At 39.4% G+C, this 22,628-nt stretch overlaps 1 protein-coding gene and 1 pseudogene across 3 annotated transcripts in view; one reads left to right on the plus strand and one right to left on the minus strand.

Annotated features, from left to right (window-relative positions):
• TAF1A (TATA-box binding protein associated factor, RNA polymerase I subunit A) overlaps positions 1-17,541 on the plus strand; it is a 37,202-nt gene extending 19,661 nt beyond the window's left edge. For 2 of the 3 annotated variants that reach the window (XM_032422357.1, XM_032422355.1), the window contains exons 5-11: positions 1,791-1,989; positions 6,501-6,631; positions 7,757-7,915; positions 10,806-10,872; positions 11,753-11,876; positions 14,363-14,517; positions 17,065-17,541. In XM_032422357.1, coding sequence (XP_032278248.1) covers positions 1,791-1,989; positions 6,501-6,631; positions 7,757-7,915; positions 10,806-10,872; positions 11,753-11,876; positions 14,363-14,517; positions 17,065-17,177 — 948 coding nt within the window. In that variant the 3' untranslated portion in view covers positions 17,178-17,541. The remainder of the gene's footprint in view (positions 1-1,790; positions 1,990-6,500; positions 6,632-7,756; positions 7,916-10,805; positions 10,873-11,752; positions 11,877-14,362; positions 14,518-17,064) is intronic. The other variant, XM_032422358.1, reaches the window with a different exon arrangement.
• Positions 13,098-14,324, minus strand: LOC116643504 (annotated as a pseudogene).
• Positions 17,542-22,628: the final 5,087 nt, after the last annotated feature.

Consider the following 22,628-nt stretch of genomic DNA (forward strand, 5'->3'; position numbering starts at 1 on the left):
TTTTGGCTGTTTTGAATAATGCCACAGTGAACATTGGTCTACAAGTATCTGTTTGAGTCCCTGTTTTGAATTCCTTTCAGTATATACCTAGGAGTAGAATTGTTGGGTAATGTTTTATACATATAAAATGATAAAAATGTATATATAAGTAAATATAAAATGTACAAAGATAACTCTACGTTTAACTTTGCATTCTTTTACATTCTCACTGCTTTCTTATTTTGAAAAAAAAAAGATTTGCCCCAGTTTAGGATTCTTATTAGAAAAAATTTTCTCAGTTTCTATTTATGTGCCAGGTGCTCTCTTAGGATCTTATTCTCTGGTAGCCCAGGTCTACTATGAGTGAAATTTAAATGGAAGCAGCTTATGGTTCTGCGTAAGGAAGAACTTTCCAACTGAACAGTTGGAAAAAGGAGTGTCCTGTCTCAGTGTGTGCTCCCTTCTCTTCTTTCAAGAAGAAACTGGGTAGCCATTTGATTGGGGAGGGAAGGTCGAATTTTAACTAAATTATTGTTTGGGTTCTTTTAAGCCCATTGAATCTATTCAGCTGAAGTGAAGAAACCTGAAAGAAATCTTATTTCACACTCCAGAGTCTGAGGGTAATAATTAAGATAGGCAGTAAAACATTTCTTGTTGATAATTAAAAACCACTTACTGCTATTTTCCAGATAATGTGCTAGACATAGACCTTGCCATAGAGGGAGACAGGAACATACATTATTACGGGTACCAGAGTAGAAACGCCAGATACAGTGAGAAGGCAAAGGAGGGGAATGGTCAGCTCTCTGGAATCGGAGAGTGTTGGGAGTAAATGAGTAGGGGAGTCAGGGAAAGAAGTGATGCTTCAGATGAGTCTGCAAAAGCGAGTGGGTGTTCACTGGGCGTATTAGGGGAAAGGGTGGACAGGAATGGCAGGGTTGATGAGAGTTTGATAGCCCTGTATCCAGTGCTTTTCATCTAAAAGTTACTTGGGTAGAAGCCAGGGGAAGTCGGCCGGGCCCTCTGTGCCATCCCCAAGGAACTTAGATTTTATTCTGTAGACAGTGGGACCCATTGAGGGGTTTTACACAAATGAGATATCTTTGGCAGCCACATGGAAGGTGGACTGTAGTGGGGGTAGGACTGGAGAGACCAGTTGAAAAATTGTTGTGATAGTTTGTGATGAAGGCCTTGAACTCTGACTCTACTCACATGATTAACTGTACTTCCCATTATTCCCCTCCTTAGTCCTCCCTACTTGGGATGCTCATTCTTTGTGTATTTTTTCTTACGGCTTCTGTATCAGGCATTCACTTTTCCATCTGAACCAATGCCATTCTTTAGTACTCCTTCTTAAGATGTTTTCTCTGGGCTTATATGACATGTATAAAATAATACACTGATCACCTGCTCTGGGCCAAAGTAGGCACTAGGTGGTATGCAAATATTATCTCATTTAATCCTCATAACAGCCTTCTGAGGGGTTAATAATTGTTCCATATAGCCCATAAGACTCACAAAGGGCAAGTAACATACTCAGCTTTCTGTAGCTTTAGGTAGCATCTGAACCAGGACTATCTGTCTTGAAAGCCCATTTGTTGCATTGAGTTTATATAATTTAGCTCATTTACATAATGCTAATTATTTCATGTATCTTTCCTTTGCTAAATTGACATTTTTGATGACAGAGACAATGTTGTTACATCATCTGTGTCCTACTAAGGTCTTAGCCCAGCGTATATATTCACTGAGTTTTTGGATTAATGGATATCTAATGACCTATTTGTCTGGGCTTTTTCTTATTGTTGCAGATCTCCTTACAACATGCATTATACCTTCTGCATCATGGAATGCTTGAAGATGCAAACAGAAATCTCAGTCATGCAGAGACATGGAGATATGGTGAAAAATCCTCTTCCCAGGAAGTGTTAATCAACCTTATTCAGGCCTATAAAGGGCTTTTGCAGTATTATACTTGGTCTAAAAAGAAGATGGAATTGTCTGCGCTTGGTGAGTGAGGAGGACTGTACTTGTGTCGATGAGACTGAATCACAGGGACGGTCAAGATCTTTTTTTTAACTTAAATTCAATTAATTAACATATAGTATATCATCCAGTTACCCCATCCCCTCACCGCCATCCCCTCCAGCAACCCTCAGTTTGTTTCCTATGATTAAGAGTCTCTTTTGGTTTGTCTCCCTCTGTGATTTCATCTTGTTTTATTTTTCCCTTCCTTCCCCTATTATCCTCTGTTTTGTTTCTTAAATTCCATATGAGTGAGATCGTATGATAATTGTCTTTCTCTGATTGACTTATTTCGCTTAGCATAATATCCTCTAGTTCTATCCACGTCATTGCAAATGGTGAGATTTCATTTTTTTGATGGCTGAGTAATATTCCATTGTATATATAGACCACATCTTCTTTATCCATTCATCTGTCGATGGACATCTGGGCTCTTTCCACAGTTTGGTTATTGTGGACATTGCTGCTATAAACATTGGGGAGCAGGTGCCCCTTCGGATCCCTACATTTGTATCTTTGGGGTAAATACCCAGTAGTGCAATTGCTGGGTCATAGGGTAGCTCTATTTTCAACTTCTTGAGGAACCTCCATACTGTTTTCCAGAGTGGCTGCACCAGCTTGCATTCTCACCAGTGTAGGAGGGTTCCCCTTTCTCCACATCCCCGCTAACATCTGTCGTTTCCTGACTTGTTAATTTTAGCCATTCTGACTGGTGTGAGGTGGTATCTCATTGCGGTTTTGATTTGTATTTCCCTGATGCCTAGTGATGTCGAGCACTTTTTTCATGTATCTGTTGGCCATTTGTATGTCTTCTTTGGAGAAATGTCTGTTCATGTCTTCTGCCCATTTCTTGATTGGATTATTTGTTCTTTGGGTGTTGAGTTTGATAAGTTCTTTATAGATTTTGGGTACTTAGCCCTTTATCTGATAAGTCATTTGCAAATATCTTCTCCCATTTTGTCGGTTGTCTTTTGGTTTTATCGACTGTTTCCTTTGCTGTGCAAAAGCTTTTTATCTGATGAAGTCCCAATAGTTCATTTTTGCCCTTGCTTCCCTTGCCTTTGGAGACATGTCTGGCAAGAAGTTGCTGCGGCCGAGGTCACAGAGGTTGCCGCCTGTGTTCTCCTCCAAGATTTTGATGGACTCCTGTCTCACATTTAGGTCTTTCATCCATTTGGAGTCTATTTTTGTGCGTGGTGTAAGGAAATGGTCTAGTTTCATTCTTCTGCATGTGGCTATCCAATTTTCCCAACACCATTTGTTGAAGAGACTGTCTTTTTTCCATTGGACATTCTTCCTGCTTTGTCAAAGATTAGTTGACCGTAGAGTTGAGGGTCCATTTCTGGGCTCTCTATTCTCTTCCATTGATCGATGTGTCTGTTTTTGTGCCAGTACCATACTGTCTTGATGATGACAGCTTTGTAATAGAGCTTGAAGTCTGGAATTGTGATGCCACCAGCTTTGCCTTCTTTTTCAACATTTCTCTGGCTATTCGGGGTCTTTTCTGGTTCCATACAAATTTTAGGATTATTTGTTCCCTTTCTTTGAAAAAAGTTGATGGTATTTTGATAGGGATTGCATTGAATGTGTAGATTGCTCTAGGTAGCATTGACATCTTCACAATATTTGTTCTTCCAATCCATGAGCATGGAACGTTTTTCCATTTCTTTGTGTCTTCCTCAACTTCTTTCATGAATGTTCTATAGTTTTCAGAGTATAGATCCTTTGCCTCTTTGGTTAGGTTTATTCCTAGGTATTTTACAGTTTTTGGTGCAATTGTAAATGGGATCAACTCCTTAATTTTGCTTTCATCTGTCTCATTGTTCGTGTATAGAAATGCAACTGATTTCTATGCATTGATTTTATATCCTTCCACTTGCCTGAATTCCTGTATGAGTTCTCGCAATTTGGGGTGGAGTCTTTTGGGTTTTCCACATAGACTGTCATGTCATCTGCCAAGAGTGAGAGTTTGACTTCTTTGCTGATTCAGATGCCTTTTATTTCCTTTTGTTGTCTGATTGCTGAGGCTAGGACTTCTAGTACTATGTTGAACAACAGTGGTAATAGTGGGCAAGAGACACTCTGAATCTTAAGGAGTAACCTCATTCCCCTACTTCCAAGTCCGGTTCTTCCTAGATACTTCAAAGAGCAGACATTTCTATTGATGTAAACTTTTTGATCATCCTTTGTAATATTTCTGTTTTTATCAAACTTTTCAGACATAAATTAGATGATTCGTAAATTAAGTCCATGACCATCTTAGATTTATTGCTTTTTAAAATATTTTTAAGAAGGGTTACAAATTTTTTTCAGTGGACATTATTGCCTATAATAAGTATTTCTTCCTGTGTGTTTAGAATGGAGTTTAGTTTGTTTTCTAATTTTTTTAAGACGTTTATTTATTTATTTTTAAGTAATCTCTACACTCAATGTGGGGCTTGAACCCACGACCCTGAGATCAAGAGTTGCATGCTCTTCTGACTGAGCCAGCCAGGCGCCCCTGTTTTATAATATTATTCATCAGAATAATATGTTTAGAGAATAGGGCAAGGTAAAATTGTTTTATTTCTGTACAAAGATCAGAACAGATAGTCTTCTTGATTGACCACACCAGGAATTGGCTGTGTGTCCTTACTTCCCAATTCCCTCTCTTACTTCCAGTGGTGGTGGTATCCTCTCCTCCCCACAGATTTTTGTTTGATTCTCTGCATCTTCCTTACCTTGTATAGTTTTTCTCCATAGCTTCTCTAGGATTAACCCTTTTAATTTTCTCATCCCCCATCCAAATCTCAGTCCCTGCATATATTGGCTCATAAGTATAAGCAGTGATTCCTTATTATCCTGATGTGGGAAGTAGTATTTCCTTTGTCTCATGGGCATGGAGGTTCACTAATCCTAAAATTCCTTTCCCTCTTTCTGAGTAGGATCTCTCCCAGGACACTTCAGAAATACTGTCTTCATCATGATAAGCTTGCCCCCCCCATCTAGAATGCCGTCTGCCCTGCAAGACTCATTAGACGGGTCATTCCCATGCCACAACCCTTATATGTTAGCTGCATGTTCAGCCTATATCGTTCACCTCTTTATCACTTGCTTTTCAATTGTCCTAAGTTTTTTCATGTCCATTTTATGTTGTATCTCTTCTTCTAGACAATTGGTCTTCTGAGGTCACATACCTCTCTTATGTCTTTTGTTAGTCTTGCCATAGTGCCTGGTATAATATTTCTTTTAAAAAAGGCTTATTGACGGACGCCTGGGTAGCTCAGTCGGTTAAGCATCTGCCTTCAGCTCAGGTCATGATCCCAGAGTGCTGGGATTGAGTCCTGCATTGGGCTCCTTGCTCAGCAGGGAGTCTGCTTCTCCCTCTGCCTGCCACTCCCCCTACTTGTGCTCTCTCTCTCTGACAAATAAATAAAATCTTTAAAAAAATAAATAAAAATAAATTAAAAAGGTTTGTTGATATTGATTAAATGAGTTTTAAAGTCAATATTTACCTTTTTCTTACACCTGATTGGGTAGAACTCAAGCAAACATTGATGATTAAAGCAGTTGGAACCTGGCATTTACACTGGGTAGATGATTCAGTACCTTTCTGCAGCTGACATTCTGTTCTGCAGCAAGAAGAGATAAAGATGGGGTAATATGTGGAGCTCTTTAGATGATCTTTAACCTTGAATGTCTGTTTAATAAGAAAAAAAAGGTTAGAACTAGTTCTGATAACCAAACTCATGAGAACATAACACATGCATTGTATGCTCAGTGTTGGCTTGGGATTTGTCTCAGTTGCTGTGGCCTGTCCTGGTTGGGTTTGATGTACTTGCTGAGTGGAAACCCCCTTCCATGGCAGATTCACACTCAATTTATTCTGACTCAGGTTTGCTTTTTTTTCTTTTAAAATTTCTTTCTATATAGTTTCTTACCTACTTTCCCTTTATCACCTCATTTCCAAGTCCATGTTGATATTTATTTAGCTGGTCCTCTGGAAAGAGAATACCAGTGCCTTTTGGGGTGAGGGGAGAGCTGGGTTTTTTTGCCCCAAAAGTGGTCAAAAACAAAAAGTATTTTGTTTCTATTAGCTGTCTTTTTTGAAGGACTGACTTTCTTTTTAGACCTTTAAGATTGTGAAATACAACATGCAGAAAAAGTGTGTAAAACAAATGTGTGATAAAATCAATAATTTAAAACAAATATCCATGTAGCTACCACCTAGATTCATTCTTAAAGTTCCCCATGTGTGCACTTCCTCCCATTCTGTCTTGTGTGGGGGGTGGGGGGCACGGAGAGTTTGTGAAGAATTAGTATTATTCTTTAAATTTTTAATATTTAATAATAATAAATAATTTAAATATAAATTATTCTTTAAAATTCTTTGTTAGAATTTACTGTCAAAGCCATCAGGGCCTGAACTTTTCTTGTGGATAGTTTGTTGATTGCTATTACTATCAGCAAAGTCCTCAATACTGAATGACTTTTAAGAGTCTTTTATCTTTGGACAGATGAAGATGATTATGCTTACAACACAGCATCCCAGAATATGCTCAACCACAGCTGGAAGACATCTGTAAACCTTTGTGCATTGATTCAGACTCCTGGAGTTTGGGACCCTTTTGTGAAGAGTTATGTAGAGGCAAGTAGCCTTCTCATAAAGTTTTATTAGTTCCATTTTGTTATAAGCCTTATCTTTATTGATCAGAAGGCAACTAAATGGAGAAAATTGTTTTAAAAAAAGAGGGGTGCCTGGCTGGCTCAGTCAGTGGAGCATGCAACTCTTGATCTCCGGGTTGTGAGTTTGAGCCCCGCGTTGGGTATAGAGATTACTTAAGATAAAATCTTAAAATAAATAAATACAATTTTTTTTAAAAATTGAAAAGAGAGAATATGTCTTTTTGGTCTGAGTAATTTTTATTTTACTAATACACTGTAAATGTTACTGTTTTTTTTTTTCTTCACCACTGGATAACGTGTCATGGTCAAATATTTATAAAATAAATATCAATATAGTTTGTAAATGTTAATTCTATATTGTTCTTACTGATCTTAGAAGAAAAGAAGAGAGATATCTTACAATTTGGTGGGGATAGAGAAGACCAGGGGACAAAAATCTGAAAGTGGGTCACAGTACGTGGGATGAAGACTAATGGCATTTAGGAAGTTCATTAGGGTGCTGTGCCAGCTCATCTCAGATCAGTGTGAAAGGACAGGGAGCCTTGGCATGGGCACTAGGAATAAATCTTCAAAATAATTAGCTTTTTGAAAGTTTCCTGGATGCTAACATGATCATTATGTTGTCAAAAGATAATCTCTGAAACCACATGCCAGTGAATCTGGGAATTCCCACGTATGGGTGGGAATGAAAGGAAAGGAATTCTGGTTCCCATGTACCCCTTTTGTGGCTGAAGTTGTGTCGGGCACTGAGGTTAGTTGCTTCATATGGTCTCTTTCCTTTGTTAGTATGCCCTTCTTGAGGACTTCGTTTCTTATAGGAATAGCTCCTAGGTTGAAGGTGCTGCATTTTTCAGTAACAAATATGTGATAAGGAAGAAATGGGAACCCACATAGGCCTTTGTTGTAAGTGATCTGTGTTCCATAGAGTTGTGACATATGCTGGTGAAAGCGAAAACTGGCATTACAGTAAGTGCTATTTGTCATTTTAATGAATTTTTGTACCCATCAACAGAGTTAAGTTGTGCGTTATCTTTCATACAGCTATCCTACAGAATTTAGCTAAGACATTATGACTTATTTTATATAGATGTTGGAATTCTATGGGGATCAAGATGGAGCCCGAGAGGTACTCACCAATTATGCCTATGATGAAAAGTTCCCATCAAATCCAAATGCTCATATTTACTTATACAACTTTCTAAAGAGAGAGAAGGCACCGAGAGAGAAACTGATAAGTGTGCTTAAGGTATAAAATGTTTACTTCAATGCTTGAACCAGGTTGGGGATCTACTTTAAAACATTCTTAGGGGCGTTTGGCCAGCTCAGTTGGTGGAGCATGCAACTCTTGATCTCAGGGTCATGAGTTCAAGCCCTGTATTGGGTGTAGAGATTACTAAAAAAAAAAAAAGTAAATTTTGAAACATCCTTAGGTCATCCATTCCAACTTCAAATTCTAGCAGTCATAGCAAATGACTGTGTGTGCCCTGAGGTGGACATACAAGGTTGCAGGCTCTGGGTGACCCTCCACTGCCATTCCCCCACCACCTTGCCCAAGTTAGGCTGAGGGCAGAGGATCAGTATTTTGGAAATCCCACCCTGTGGGAAAGTTCTGCTTTGATATTTTTTGAAAATCAGCTTTATTGAAATTTAATTTACATATAGTAAAACACTTATTTTAAGTATACACTTGAATGCATTAAAATTTTTTTTTTAGATATTTATTTATTTAGAGAGGTGGGGGTGGGGAGAGAGAGGATCTCTCCCCGTGTGGAGCCTGATGCGGGGCTCGATCTCACGACCCTGAGATCATGACTGAGCCGAAATCAGGAGTCAGACGCTTAGCTGACCAGGGCCCCAAGAAAAATTCTTATCTATTAATCTTCTTTTAAAAAGTACATTCGCTGGGGCACCTGGCTGGCTCAGTTGGTGGAGTGTGCGACTCTTGATCTTGGAGTTGTGAGTTCGAGCCCCACATTGGGTGTAGAGATTTCTTAAAAGTAAAATCTTAAAAAAAAAAGTCCATTAACTCTAATCTATACTTAGGTGTTTATCAAAATTGACACTATCAAAACTTGATATGTGGAAACTGTACATTTTAAAGTTTTCAACAGGCTTTATTTCAATGCAAAGTATTTTTAAAGTTGGTATTTTATTCAAGATTTCTTTTTATCCATTTGTACAACAAAATATTAAGGATAGTTATATCAAAAGCAAGTTGGTGACTTCACTTAGATTGTCAATCACTAATGGTATTTTTGAAAATACTTTAAAAAATGTAACAGGGGCCCCTGGCTGACTCAGTCGGTAGAGCATGCAACTGTTGACTTCAGGGTTGTGGGTTCAAGCCCCATGTTGGTGTAGAGATTAATTAAAAATAAAATCTTAAAAAAAAGTAACAGAAAATAACTATGTTGAACACTTAATTATGTTCAAGACAAAATGGATTTAGGGAAATTCTGTTTTCCTGTTGAAAAATGCAATGTTTGAAATTAAGAACTCAAAAGATGGGTTTGATAGCTGATTGAACATAGCAGAAGAAGGTTAATGAACTGTATAGAAAATAGGCTAAAGCACAGAAAGCAGAAAGGATGAAAGGGTATACAGAGGACTCGGTTAAGGTCCGACATACTTGTGATTGGAATTCCAGGGAGAGGAGAGAGAACAGGGCAAAAGCAGGTAAACAAACAAAACTAGTATTTGAAGAGTTAATGGCTAAGAATTCTCCAAAACGAACTAAAGACTACTACGGTTCTGATAACGTTCTAACTTTTGATCTGGGTGCTGAATATATGAGTGCATATAACTTTGTAAGAATGTGTTGAACGGCACACTCATGATTTGTATACGTTTCTATTACATGTATTTCAATAAAAAGTTTTTAAAAACCTAAGTGAATTGAGCCATTTGCAGAATTCCCTAAATCATAAGACAAATGTGATTTCATAGGAACCAAGTTTTAAAAATACTCTGATATTGGTATATTGATTGTGATTGATCTCCACTTAAAAAAACTATTAAAACTACTAAGAGTAATTAATAAAATTTACTTTTCATTTTGTAGGAAATAATTTCAGTGTAAGGTCAAAAGGACCCCAGTGAGCAGACAGAATAAATTGATTTCTAATGTGAAGTATATTGAAATGAAAAATATAATTTTACTTTAAATCCTATGTTTTACATATTCATAAAAATAGTCATTCTTAAATGAGTAAGAAGGAATTAAAAACCTTTAATTTCTCCCTAGTGTGTAAAATGGTAAAATGGTAAAAATATTTTCTTGAGTACTCTTACTGTACTGTGTCCCTGAACACAATCTTCCAAAATAGCCACCCCTGCCCTTTTGGGCTTTTTGATTTATATAAATATTTGTGATCAGTAAATATTTATTGTCTTTTTTTGTGTGTGATTTTGATGCTTTTTTTTTTCCTGGCTTCTGAAAAGAAATTAAGTTTTTAAGTGTGGTAAACAATATAAAAATATATAAGGAGTAAATAAAAAGTTCTTATCTATTTCTCCTCCCCTCCCCCCTATCTTGTTATTAACAGGGATTTTTTTTTAAAGATTTTATTTATTTATTTGAGAGAGCAAGAGAGATCAGAGAGGGAGAGGGAGAAGCAGACTCCCCACTGAGCATGGAGCCTGACTTGCGGCTCCATCCCAGGTCCCTGAGATCCTGACCCCAGCCGAAGGCAGACACTTAACCAACTGAGCCATAGGCACCCCTAACAGGGATTTTTTAAAGTAAGCTTTACATAGAACACCTTTCTATACCCAAATTGTAACTGGATGAAAGTAAAGTATCTTTTAAATCCTTGATTCATTTACTGAGGGATTATTAGACAGTAAGAACTTTATTTTTGAAAGTAAAATTAGGGGCGCCTGGGTGGCTCAGTCGTTAAGCATCTGCCTTCGGCTCAGATCATGATCCCAGGGTCCTGGGATCAAGCCCCGCAATCGGGCTCCCTGCTCTGCGGGAAGCCTGCTTCTCCCTCTCCCACTCCCCCTGCTTGTGTTCCCTCTCTCGCTGTCTATCTCTCTGTCAAATAAATAAATAAAATCTTAAAAAAAAAAGGAAAATTAAATTTGAGAAATGCCTTTGAAATGTATAAAAATTACAAGATTATTTTTTCTTCCAGATTTTGTATCAGATTGTACCATCTCATAAACTGATGTTAGAATTCCATAGGTTACTGAGGAAATCAGGTAAATAGTTTTTGTTTTGTATCTCTTTGTGCAGACAAGCTATAGACTAGCAAACTATGGCCCATGGCCAAATCCACTCCTCCCCTGTTTTTATAAATCAAGTTCTTTTGGAGCATTTTTGTGTTGTCTGTGGCTTTTGCACTACAACAGCAGAGTTGTGTAGTTGTGACAAAGACCATATGGCTCACAAAGCTTAACTATTTACTATGTGTCCCTTCATAGGAAAAGTTTGCTGACCTCTGCTATAGAATATTAGGTAGTAGCACAAGCGAAATGGCTTCAATTTGTATAATTCACCTCGTTTTAATCTCTACTGCATTTCAGCTCGGTATAGAAAAGAACATAGTTCTTCATAGAAGGAAGTCAGCTTAAGTCCAGTAGGTACTAGGGCTGCGTCAGTCCTCTCATGTTAGAAGAGAGAGCAGGTTCTTTAAATAATGTCCTGTCTCAGTAGAATGTAGCCCATTTAGAAATCAGACCCACCGAAGGCAGACGGGTAATGACTGAGCCACTTCGGCTCAGGTCGTGATCCTGGGGTCCTGGGATCGAGCCCCGCATCAGGCTCCCTGCTCAGCGGGAAGCCTGCTTCTCCCTCTGCCACTCCCTCTTCTTGTGTTCCCTTTCTCGCTGTGTCTCTCTCTGTCAAATAAATAAATAAAATCTTAAAAAAAAAAAAAGAAAGAAATCAGACCCACCACTCTGACTTCATTAGCCAGGACAGATTTATCACAGGAGAGTATAAGCATAATGAGTTATTTTCAACTGTTAACCAAACTAGAAGGCTTACAACTCAGTAGTATTTTATCAATAGAATATATATATTTTTAGCCTTGTGTACTTCAGTACTTTGTGTAAGCTCTAATTGTTGTGCCCATTGCAGAAAAAGAAGACCACCATAAACTGGGGTTGGAGGTATTATTTGGAGTCTTAGATTTTGCTGGATGCACTAAAAATATAACTGCTTGGAAATATTTGGGAAAATATCTGAGACAGACTTTAGTGGGGTAAGTAAAAGACACAGTGTTTATTACTGGATCAGCATCAGTAAAATTTCCCAGTATTTTAGCTGATATCTCTCAGTGTTTAAACAAAGTTCTTTGCTTATGTTTTTTTTTTTTTTTTTTGATTTCTTGAACTGTGTCCTCAGCTATTCTGAGTACATCAGAAGCAAGAAAATACAGTCCCAAGTAAAACATGCAAAAATTCTATTAAGATTTTTTATGCTGTCTTGGGCGCCTGGGTGGCTCAGTTGTTAAGCGTTTGCCTTCGGCTCAGGTCATGATCCCAGGGTCCTGGGATCGAGCCCCGCATCGGGCTCCCTGCTCCGCGGGAAGCCTGCTTATCCCTCTCCCACTCCCCCTGCTTGTGCTCCCTCTCTCGCTGTGTCTCTCTCTGTCAAATAAATAAATAAAATCTTAAAAAAAAAAAAAAAGTCAGATGCTAAGATTTTTTATGCTGTCAGAATAAGTACTGTGCCTTACCACTGCAGTATTCGGGAAGTTGTACATTTTCAAGTTGGAAATAATGGCATTCCCACTCTTCACTAGACTCTTTGTAGAGCTCTTGATAATCTGTGTGTCATCATCTTGTAAGATCACATAGGAAGCAGCTTTTCTTCCAGCTGTTTTTCAGTAATTTTCAGTGGGGCTTTGAGGGCCTCATAAGATCATCATAGCAAATATTTGTTAAGTCCATTGTGAGCTGGATATCTGAAACTATACCTGTGATCATGATATCATTAGTGCCACATTTCGAGTGACAGCAGGAGTGGTCCTGGTCATTTTTACTTTGTCAGAGGAAGGGATTAACTTTGTGACAAAGTTAAGTTTCATTTATTTATCCTATCCATCTTAATTGGTTAGAAGCTTCATCATCGATGGGAACTTGTCTCAGGCTTCAGATCTGACTTGACCTTGGAGATGGAAGAGGGCTGATTATAAAATGGTTTTGGTGTGATAACTATAAACTACTTTCCACATCTACAGCAGCATATAAACCCCAACTAACTGCAAGATTCATGAAGGCAGAGCAATGTGCTATTCAGTTTTTTAAACCTCTAGAAGTTCTGCCACAGGGACACATGGGTGCTAATAAGTATTTGCTCAATTAAATTATTGACAAACACTTAGCATTGTCTGGGTTCAACTGTCAAACCTGTGTGTTCACGTATTTGTATAATAATGGCATCTTAATTTGAGTAGTAATTCTTTGTAGCATATGAAGTAAGGTTTTAAAGTAATTTTTAAGTGATAATCATCATAGCTGACATTTATTGAACTTTTACTAAGTACCAGACAACATGCAAAGAGCTTTATATGAGACCACTATACTCCTGGGCCTGTTTAATCTAATAATGATGCTGTGAGATGGGGACTGTTAATAGCTTCACAGAGATTGAGGCTCAGAGAGGTTAAGGAACTTGCCCAGGATCACAGAGATAATAAATGGAAGATCTGAGATTCAGATCCAGGATTTTGAGTTCAGGGTGTGTGCTGTTAACTGCTGTGTGTACCGAACTGGCTGTTTAATGAAATGGAAAGCAGAAATTAAAGAACCAAAAAGGATTTGCTTTCATGCATGTGCTATACCATGGATGGTCACACTCAGAAATTAGAACATCTTCCTTGTCATCTTGCCACAGACTTTTTTTTTCCTGACTGGGAAAATAACTATTTGGCGGGGGGGGTGTGGACAGATGTCTCAGAATTTCTGGGATTGCTTCTTGGTGCCAGTGGCCTTTGTGACTTGGAGCATGTTGAAGCACAGTCTTGCTCGAGGACTGGTACTTGCCCACTGTGACCATGTCACCGATCTGGACATCCCTGAAGCAGGGGGGACAGGTGCACGGACATGTTCTTGTGGCGTTTCTTTTTTTTTTTTTTTTGAAGATTTTATTTATTTATTCATGAGAGACAGAGAGAGAGAGAGAGAGGCAGAGGGAGAAGCAGGCTCCCAAGGAGCAGAGAGCCCGATGCGGGACTCGATCCCAGGACACTGGGATCATGACCTGAGCCGAAGGCAGACGCTTAACCATCTGAGCCACCCAGGCGCCCCGTCTTGTGGCGTTTCTTGAAGCAGTTGTACTTTTGGATGTAGTGGAGGTAGTCTCAGCAGATGACAGTGGTCCTCTGCAACTTCATCTTGGTTGGTCACCACACTAGACAGAATCTGCCCGCGGATGGAGACGTTACCAGTAAAGGGGCATTTCTTATCAGTATAGGTGCCCTCAGTCGCCTCCTTGGGCATCTTGAAGCCCAGACCGATGTTTTTATAGTATTGCAGGAGCTTCTCCTTGCCTGTTCCTCCAAGCAGGACCCTCTTCTCATTTTGAGAGATGGTTGGCTGCTTTGGTAGACAGCCTCAGTCTGAATGTCCGCCATCTTCCCGGCTGCCTGAAAAGGGACTCCACAGACTCTTCTTCAGTTCAAATTCTGGCAGTATAGGTCCACCTCCATCACTGACCTTCCCTTTTGACATTTTTCTTTTCTAGGAATCACCTTGCCTGGGTTCAAGAAGAGTGGAACTCCAGGAAAAACTGGTGGCCAAGCTTTCACTTCAGCTCCTTTTGGGCAAAAAGCGATTGGAAAGAGGATAAAGCATTGGCTTGTGAGAAAGCTTTGGTAGCTGGAATATTGTTAGGAAAAGGTACAAGGTTTTATTTTCTTCTTATCTAGACAGCTTTTGGATGATTTTGAAATTACAAAGGGTGACCATTCATTCATGCCACAGCTTACTGGGTAATTGCCCAAGGACATCAGAGGCTGGAGAAATAACTGGCAGATGAGAAAGTGAATGTTGAGTTGGGGCCGGGTGATCTGCTTGTTGGGGCTGTCCGGGGACTAGAAGCAGCGATTCCATCTTGTTGATTGTGGTGGTTGGTTTTTATGCTGTAACTTGAGTATCTTTAGGGGCCAATTAACATAGAGGATGCAGACTGTTTTCACAGCAACTGTATAGAAAGTTTACTGATACTATCTACCTTGCAGTATTAGAAAGAAAAAATAAATAAAAATAATAAAAAAAAGAGAAAAATATTCTTCGCTGACCTCATTGTTGTATAATTGCTATTATATTTACCTATCTGTTGCTATAAGGATGAAACATTTCTCCCCTATACCTCCTATAACTTATTTAAAAATCCTCTTAAAAGAAAGGGAAATTGATCTTTTCTCTGTGGACTATCTTGGCTGTGAAAACTCTGCTTTGTGCCACCGCCGCTGGGTCTGTTCAGAGATGAAGCGAACATAAGCTGTTGCTAGAGAATTCAGAGTATCCTAAAGAGCTTCTTCAGCTTGGTTTTAGATATGGTTGATACTGTTTTGGAATTAGTATTCTCAGTGACTGTTTCAGATGGTTACTAAGGTTAATAAAATGCCAGTTTCTCAGAGGAAGGGGACAAATAAATATGAAAGCAATTGTAAGATTTCTCAACACACGTCAAGGAACAGAAGTGTGCTTCAGACTGTGATTTTCTACTGCTTATGAGCATAGAGGCATCTAGTACACACTAAAGGTGTCTGTGTTTGAGCAAAGTCTGAAAACCTGGGCTGATTTTCCAATTTTGTCACCTTTCCCTGTCACTTAGGTCCAGCAGTTAACCTTTGGGAGACTTCTATGTGAGTGGGCTTTGTTAACACCTGTCTGTGTTGCTTACAGGATGGTTGTAAGCATCGAGTGAGCATCACATTGAAGTGCTTTATACATTCAGAAGTACTCTATGAATATTAGGCATAATCATGCCTGAAAAGCGTTCCATCTCTTCTTTCGGGCCTTAGTGTCGGGGTTCAGTCAATCTGTTCAGGAGTCGAACTGGGTTTGGTCCGTGCTCGGGTGACCCTCATTATATCACAGGATTCAATTCTGGTCTGCCTTTGCTTCATGCTTAGAGTAGGGTATGGTAGCTGCCCTTCTTCCCCTGCTCTGCTAAGGCAAGCCAGGCCCTTTCCCCTCGTGACTCCACGTCCGGTGGCTCATGAGGAGGTGGGAGCTTGTAGTTTATTTGGCTTTTTCTCTGTGTTAGGGTGGAAGCAAAATTCTCCATCTTTCTGTATTCTAGATAGAAGCAGAGGTCTGTGTACAAAGTATTTTGGTTTTGCTAAAGTGGTAGGTGTGTTTAGAAGTACAGGTTATTACATTAAAACCACAGACACTGCTTCCCAGCGAATAAAATATTAGTAATTCTGCCATACTGTTCTCAGGGATAATAAAATGGTTCCTGTAGGTACAATATATATCCTAGCAGTTTCCTAGAGAAGATGGATGGATAGGTACGTGCTGAGACTATAATGAAGTTAGTTTTTCTTAGGTGATTGATGGTCTTGCTCATTTATCAAATATAAAAAAAAAAAATCTCTTGTAATGTCCAGGTTACATTTTTTTTTTACAGAAATTTGATTCATGTCTGAAATACTTAACCAGTGATCTGCTTAGCATTGTAAGACTATGAAAAGCAGGTAGAAGGAACTTCTCAGAGCTGCACAGTCACCATCTGGCTGCTCGCTAGGTGCTGGAATGACTAGCTAAGTTCTGATCTCTTCTGACCTGTAGTTGTTTATTCTAATCCTCACCTCGGAGTTTTCTTTTTTTTTTTTTTTTTTAAAGATTTTTATTTATTTATTTGACAGAGAGAGAGACAGCTAGAGAGGGAACACAAGCAGGGGGAGTGGGAGAGGGAGAAGCAGGCTTCCCGCTGAGCAGGGAGCCTGATGCGGGGCTCGATCCCAGGACCCTGGGATCATGACCTGAGCAAAGGCAGACGCTTAACGACTGAGCCACCCAGGCGCCCCACCTCGGAGTTTTCTTACAGAGAACTTTCTTATTGTTACAGGTGCCTCTTGGGCTGTTTTACAAGCTAACATTGAAAGGGAAGCTGTAATTTACTTTTGGAGAAGGCACATTTAAGATATGAATATGTGTATAATACACGTATCACCTTAACTAGAGCTTGGAAGGCAGGGTGAGAAACCAGTTGAAGTACGTGCTCTGATTATGACGGATCAGAGATGTTTTCGTGTGTAGGAAGTGTACATTTCATTGGTAACGGCCCTTAGAATGTGTTCACACTGGTATACATCATACAGACCCCCCCATTTCATAATCACTAGTACGTCAGAGCTGAGGCAAAACTTTAAAAATTTAGAAATATACTTGAAGAATTGATAAGTATTAAAACTCTTTGTTTTGTTTTTTCAGGTTGCAGATATTTTCGGTTTATCTCCAAACAAGATGATCAAGTCTTAAGGAAAAAAATTAAGCGGATAAAGAAGTCAGTGAAAAAACACAGTATTGTAAATCCAGGACTCTGATATTGAATATCAGTTATATCAGATGAGGATGAGTAGCTGCAGAATAGTAGCTCGGTGGGTAATCATTGAATGTATTATTTATTTGGTGTTTCTAGGAGGTAGTTTATATGGCTGCAAAAAAGTCATTTTTATATTTTTTTATATTTTCTTTTATTATAATTATAGCTAAAGAAACAGTCTCACTGCCTTTGTTCTTTGTAAATACATATTTTTCCTTTTTTGTACTGTGAAATACAATATTTATTACAGAATAACCTACACATAAGAAATACATTTGTTTAATCAGAGAATACAGTTGTATAGCAGTTATTGCCATTTGCAAATAATTTGCTTCTGACTGTTGTATAATAAAGCATAACTTGTAGTATTGTGAAGTGAATTTATATTCTTCTTTAAGATTCTCAATGATCCATGGTAGGTTTACCATCATAAAGAATATATTAGAGGGGCGCCTGGGTGGTTCTGTCGCTTGAGTGTCCAGCTCTTGATTTTGGCTCAGGTCATGATCTCAGGGTCATGAGATCAAGCCCCTCATCGGGCTCCGCACTCAGCAGGGGCGTCTGCTTCTCTCCCTCTGCCCCTTCTCCTGCTCCCAGGTGCTTGGAAGCATGTGCGTGCACGTTCTCTCTCTCTCTCTCTCTCAAATAAATAAATCCTTAAAAAAAAAAAGAATATATTGGTCATGAGGTCTGTTGAGGAATTTTGGAAACAGAGAAGGATTTAGGAAAGGAATCCTCTTTCTTTTTTGATATTAAGACATGTCAGTCTGGGGCTAACTGACCTGACATAGAGCTACCTTTGACTCTAGAAGACTAGTTTGGGTCAAAGAGGGTAGAGGGGTGGCCTAACTCAGAGGGCTCTAGTTTGTTGTTGTTTGCCGGGCACAGCAATCATCTAAGACATGCTTTGGAATTCCTGTGTCCCTCACCTTTCTCTTGGAACCTGGGATGTGGCAGTCGGCAGCTGGACAGTGGAAGAGAATCTGCCAGTGAAATAGTGTCCCAGCGTCACCCAGTCAGCCCAGTGGGAAAGCGTGGCGCAGAAGCCAGGAACAGCTTTCCTGGAGCAGGAGTTGGAACTTTATAATATGTTGTGGTAACTAGTAGAGCGAGTGCTTCTTCCAGACTGGCTCAGCGCTTACACCCTTATGGTTCAGGTAACTTGTTTTTGAGTTCCAGGAAGACCCACTAACTTTAGAGCACCTCCAGTATTTAGATGGCAAACCACACATTTTCCCCATGGCTTATGCTCCTACTAATTTAAAACCATCTGCAAGAGGGGCGCCTGGGTGGCTCAGTTGGTTAAGCGTCTGCCTTCGGCTCAGCTCGGGTCATGATCTCGGGGTCCAGGGATCCAACCCCTGCATCAGGCTCCCTGCGCAGGGGAGAGTCTCTGCTTCTCCTTCTCCCTCTGCCCCTCCCCCTGCTCCTGCTCTCTCTCTCTCTCTGCTCTCTCTTTCTCAAATAAATATAAAATCTTTAAAAAAAAAATCTGCAAGAAAATTGGGGCACAAATTATGCTTTGTCAATAATTTGATTCAATATTTTATACTTAGTGAGATGACTATCAACAAATAACTACTCATCCTTATAATATACATATGAAACAAGTAGGTGCCCACAGACCAACGTGAACCAAGTTCAAGCTACCACATGAGTAGGGCCAGTTTTACTTCTGGGAGTTGGTGAGTGGGTTGTGTAGGAATTCTGCAGAAGAGCAACACTATAGGAATGAAATCCCCAGATGACACAGACAAAATCTCAAGGCATAGGCTGGGATTGCCACGGCATCTGCTCCTTGAAACCTTTAGTCAAAAGCTGTTCAACAGGATTGATGAGTTCTCATGATCTCTGGCAAATGGAGGTGGGAATGAAAGAGAAATGAGTAGATACGGTTCTTGGTTTCCACACAAAGCTTAGTTTCCTAGAACTTTTATATCAAATGTTCATATCACATCAGGCAGTAAGAGCAGTGCGAATCAACTGTGAAATTATTTTAGGTCCACTAAAGTCAGTTTCATGAATTATTATGGCTAAAATTTATCAAGCACTTCGGGCTTTACATTTTATCTTACTGTCACCAGAATCCTAAGACTTACCCCTGTTTTACCTAGAAAAAAAGTGGGGTCTCACAGATTGACTTGCACAAGGTAGGTGTTGGCAGCAGGACCTTGACCTGAGCAGTGTGGTTCCAAAGATCACACTCTGTCCTGTCTGTCCTGCCTCCCAGTTTAGTCAGTGTTTATAACCTGCAGAGCACTGAGCTAGGGAGCAAGGTGAAGAACAGAGGGGATTCATAACCCAGAGCCTATCAGCTCCGCAAAACCTGTCCTCTGTGCCAGGCTACTTGGTAGGTTCCCTCTCTGTGTCCTTCCTGGTCCCTCCCTCTACAGCCTCTTACCAAATCACTACATTGTTACATTGTCTTTGCACATCTGTCTTTCTTGATGGTATATTATTTGGGCCTAATGATCTCCTATGGTCAGCCCCTAACAATTTCTAGCTCATTAAATACTGAGTAGAACTGAATGGAAATTAGTGAAGGTTACGGAGCTGGTGTGCCTGTACCGTAGGGAGTCCCGTCTTGGGGCGCCCATGCCAAGTGTGAAGCCTCCGGAGGCTGTTCGGCTTGAACTCTGGGTTTATCGTTAGGTAGTTCTGTGACTTCTTGGGCAGGTTACTGAGCTTTCATAGTTCCTTTACCTGTAGATGAGAGACAGGAGGATTTATCTCATCGGATTGCTATGAAAAATGAAAAATATAGTGAATGCCTAGGATAATAATTAATACTTAACATATCTTAAGTAAGTGACCATCCATCATGATGGTTTTAGACACTAAATAACAGGCACTAAATAAGGATAATTTAAAGCCTTGTTTTCTTGGGGCGCCTGGGTAGCTCAGTTTGGTTGAGCAACTGCCTTCGGCTCAGGTCATGATCCTGGAGTCCCAGGATTGAGTATGGCATCGGGCTTCCTGCTCAGCAGGGAGTCTGCTGCTCCCTCTGACCCTTCCCCCTCTCCTAATCTCTCTCTCTCTCAAATAAATAAAATCTTTTTTTTAAAAAGTCTTGTTTTCTCCTAGAAACCTCTGAAATACAGAAATTGTGTAATAGTTGAGTTATGCTTCCCACTAAAATACACCTATCTTTCAAGCTATGTACCATCCAGCCATCAACCATGGACTTGAGGGCTTCGCACACACTTGACATCATTCAGTCCACACAGTTCCTCCTTGCTCAGCTGCCCCAATCTCTGATCTCTGGCTCATCAGCTTAGTGGGACTGCCATGCTTTGCTTGGACTGTGGCCCAATGCACTGCTCATGAGAAGTTGTCCTGAGATAGAGAGGTTAGACTATTGTAGAACTTACTTTATGAGTTCCACTTCAGTAATTCCAGTCTTGTGTTGTCTGTTGCCCACTACTTTGAAAACAGTTGTCTCATATATTTTATCTAGATTAAATAATGTGTAAACTAACTAAATTAAATTAGGGCCTTTTGCCTACCAAATGATACCTTTAAGAAAATTAAATACAGTCTATTAAAAGAAGTATTTGTGGGGCACCTGGCTGGTTCAGTTGGTACAGCATGCGACTTTTGATCTCTGGGTTATCTTTAAAAAAAAAAAAAAAAGTCTTACTGAGAAAAACATAAACATATACATTCAACATATACATTAGTCATTAGAATGACTAAAATGTTTATATGTATATGTATTTGCAACACATGAACTGACAAAAGATTAAAATAAATTCAAATCAATAAGCAGGACAAAGAACCCAATAGAAAAAAATGGGCCAAGCACATGAACAAGTATTTCACAGAAGAGGGTAAACATGGACCATAAACACATAAGTCAGGGAAATGCAAAACAAGAGTGTAGTGGAATACCAGTTCAGACCCATTCAATTAGCAAAAATTAAGATACTGAGGTTGAAGAGGATGTGGATCCACAGGGTCTCTTGCACATAGCTGATGGGGTGTAAAATATTGCAGTCATTTTAGGAAACAGTTGCTTTACCATTTACTAAGACTATCCTCGAGTGTTTACTTGAGAAATGCTTGTACACGTAAGCCAAGAGACAATAGCACAGTTCATAATAGCAGAAAAACCAGAAAAAACCCCACAAATGCCATTGGCATGAGACTGGATAAATTGTGGTAGAGTCATGTAAAGAAAAATGAATAAGCCATAGCTTTATACACCAACATAGGTGGGTCTCAGTAACATACTGGGTAAAAGAAATGAGTCCCACTTACTACTCTATGACTACATGGAGTTCAAACTTTATTATAAAGTTCAAACTAATGACTAAAATGTTTGTAAATGCATATAGATTGTGATGAAACTACATATAAAAACACAAGAGAAGGGTAAACACAAGTGGTTACCTCTGGATGGGAGAGGCAGAGCGATAGGATGGAGGAAAAGCACAGTAAGGGATGTGAATTACTATTAATGGTCTAGTTTTTTAATTAAGTGGCAGGCTCTACATGGACTAATGTTGACAGTGTATTATGAGCCAAGGATTGCGATTTATCCCATTTTGTGCACAGGTTATTTTAAACAATGAAAAGGACCATATAATATAATTTATACGAAATGTCCAGAATAAGCAAGTCTACAGAAATGGAAGAAAGTAGATTAGAGATTGCCTAGGGCAGGGAAAGGGGCGGTAGATGGGAAGATGAGGTGGGAGTGATAGTCAAAGGGTACAGGGTTTCTTTGGGGTGATGAAAACATCCCCAATTTGGGGTGATGGTTGCACAATTCACTCTGTTGAATATACTAAAAAGCATGTAATTGTACACCGTAAACGAGTTTATTATATGGTGTGTGAATCTTATCAGTGACACTTAGCAAAAAGAAACAAAACCAAAAAATCAAGCTTTATGGAGTCAGAAAGTTCTGGATTCAACAAAGCACCTCACCGAACTGAGCCTCAGGTTTATTCTGTAAAATGGGGCGATCTGAGAAATGTTTAGCATGAGTCTTGATGTATTTTTTTCTCAATAAATGGTAATATTATTATGAACCAAAAAAAGGAAAAGAAACTAAAAAATGAACACAACCATTCTTTTTTTTTTAAAGATTTTATTTATTTTATTTGAGAGAGAGAGAGAGAGCACAAGAGGGGCGAGTGGGAGAGGGAGAGGGAGAAGCAGACTCCCCACTGAGCAGGGAGCCCGATGTGGGACTCGATCCCGGGACTCCAGGATCATGACCTGAGCCGAAGGCAGTCGCTTCACTTCGCTTAACCAACTGAGCCACCCAGGTGCCCTGAACACAACCATTCTTTAATGAAAGAGTAAGTGTGGCCTTTTTGGATCTAGCTATTTATCCATGTTTATAGCACAAGGGCTTTTTCTGCTGGATTGAAATATTTCAAAAGGAAATAAGCAGACCCTTGATGGATGTGGGCTACAAATCCTATGACTAAAATCTGACTAA

Source organism: Phoca vitulina, unplaced genomic scaffold, assembly GCF_004348235.1.
Source record: "Phoca vitulina isolate PV1807 unplaced genomic scaffold, GSC_HSeal_1.0 scaffold26, whole genome shotgun sequence".
NCBI lineage: Eukaryota > Metazoa > Chordata > Mammalia > Carnivora > Phocidae > Phoca > Phoca vitulina.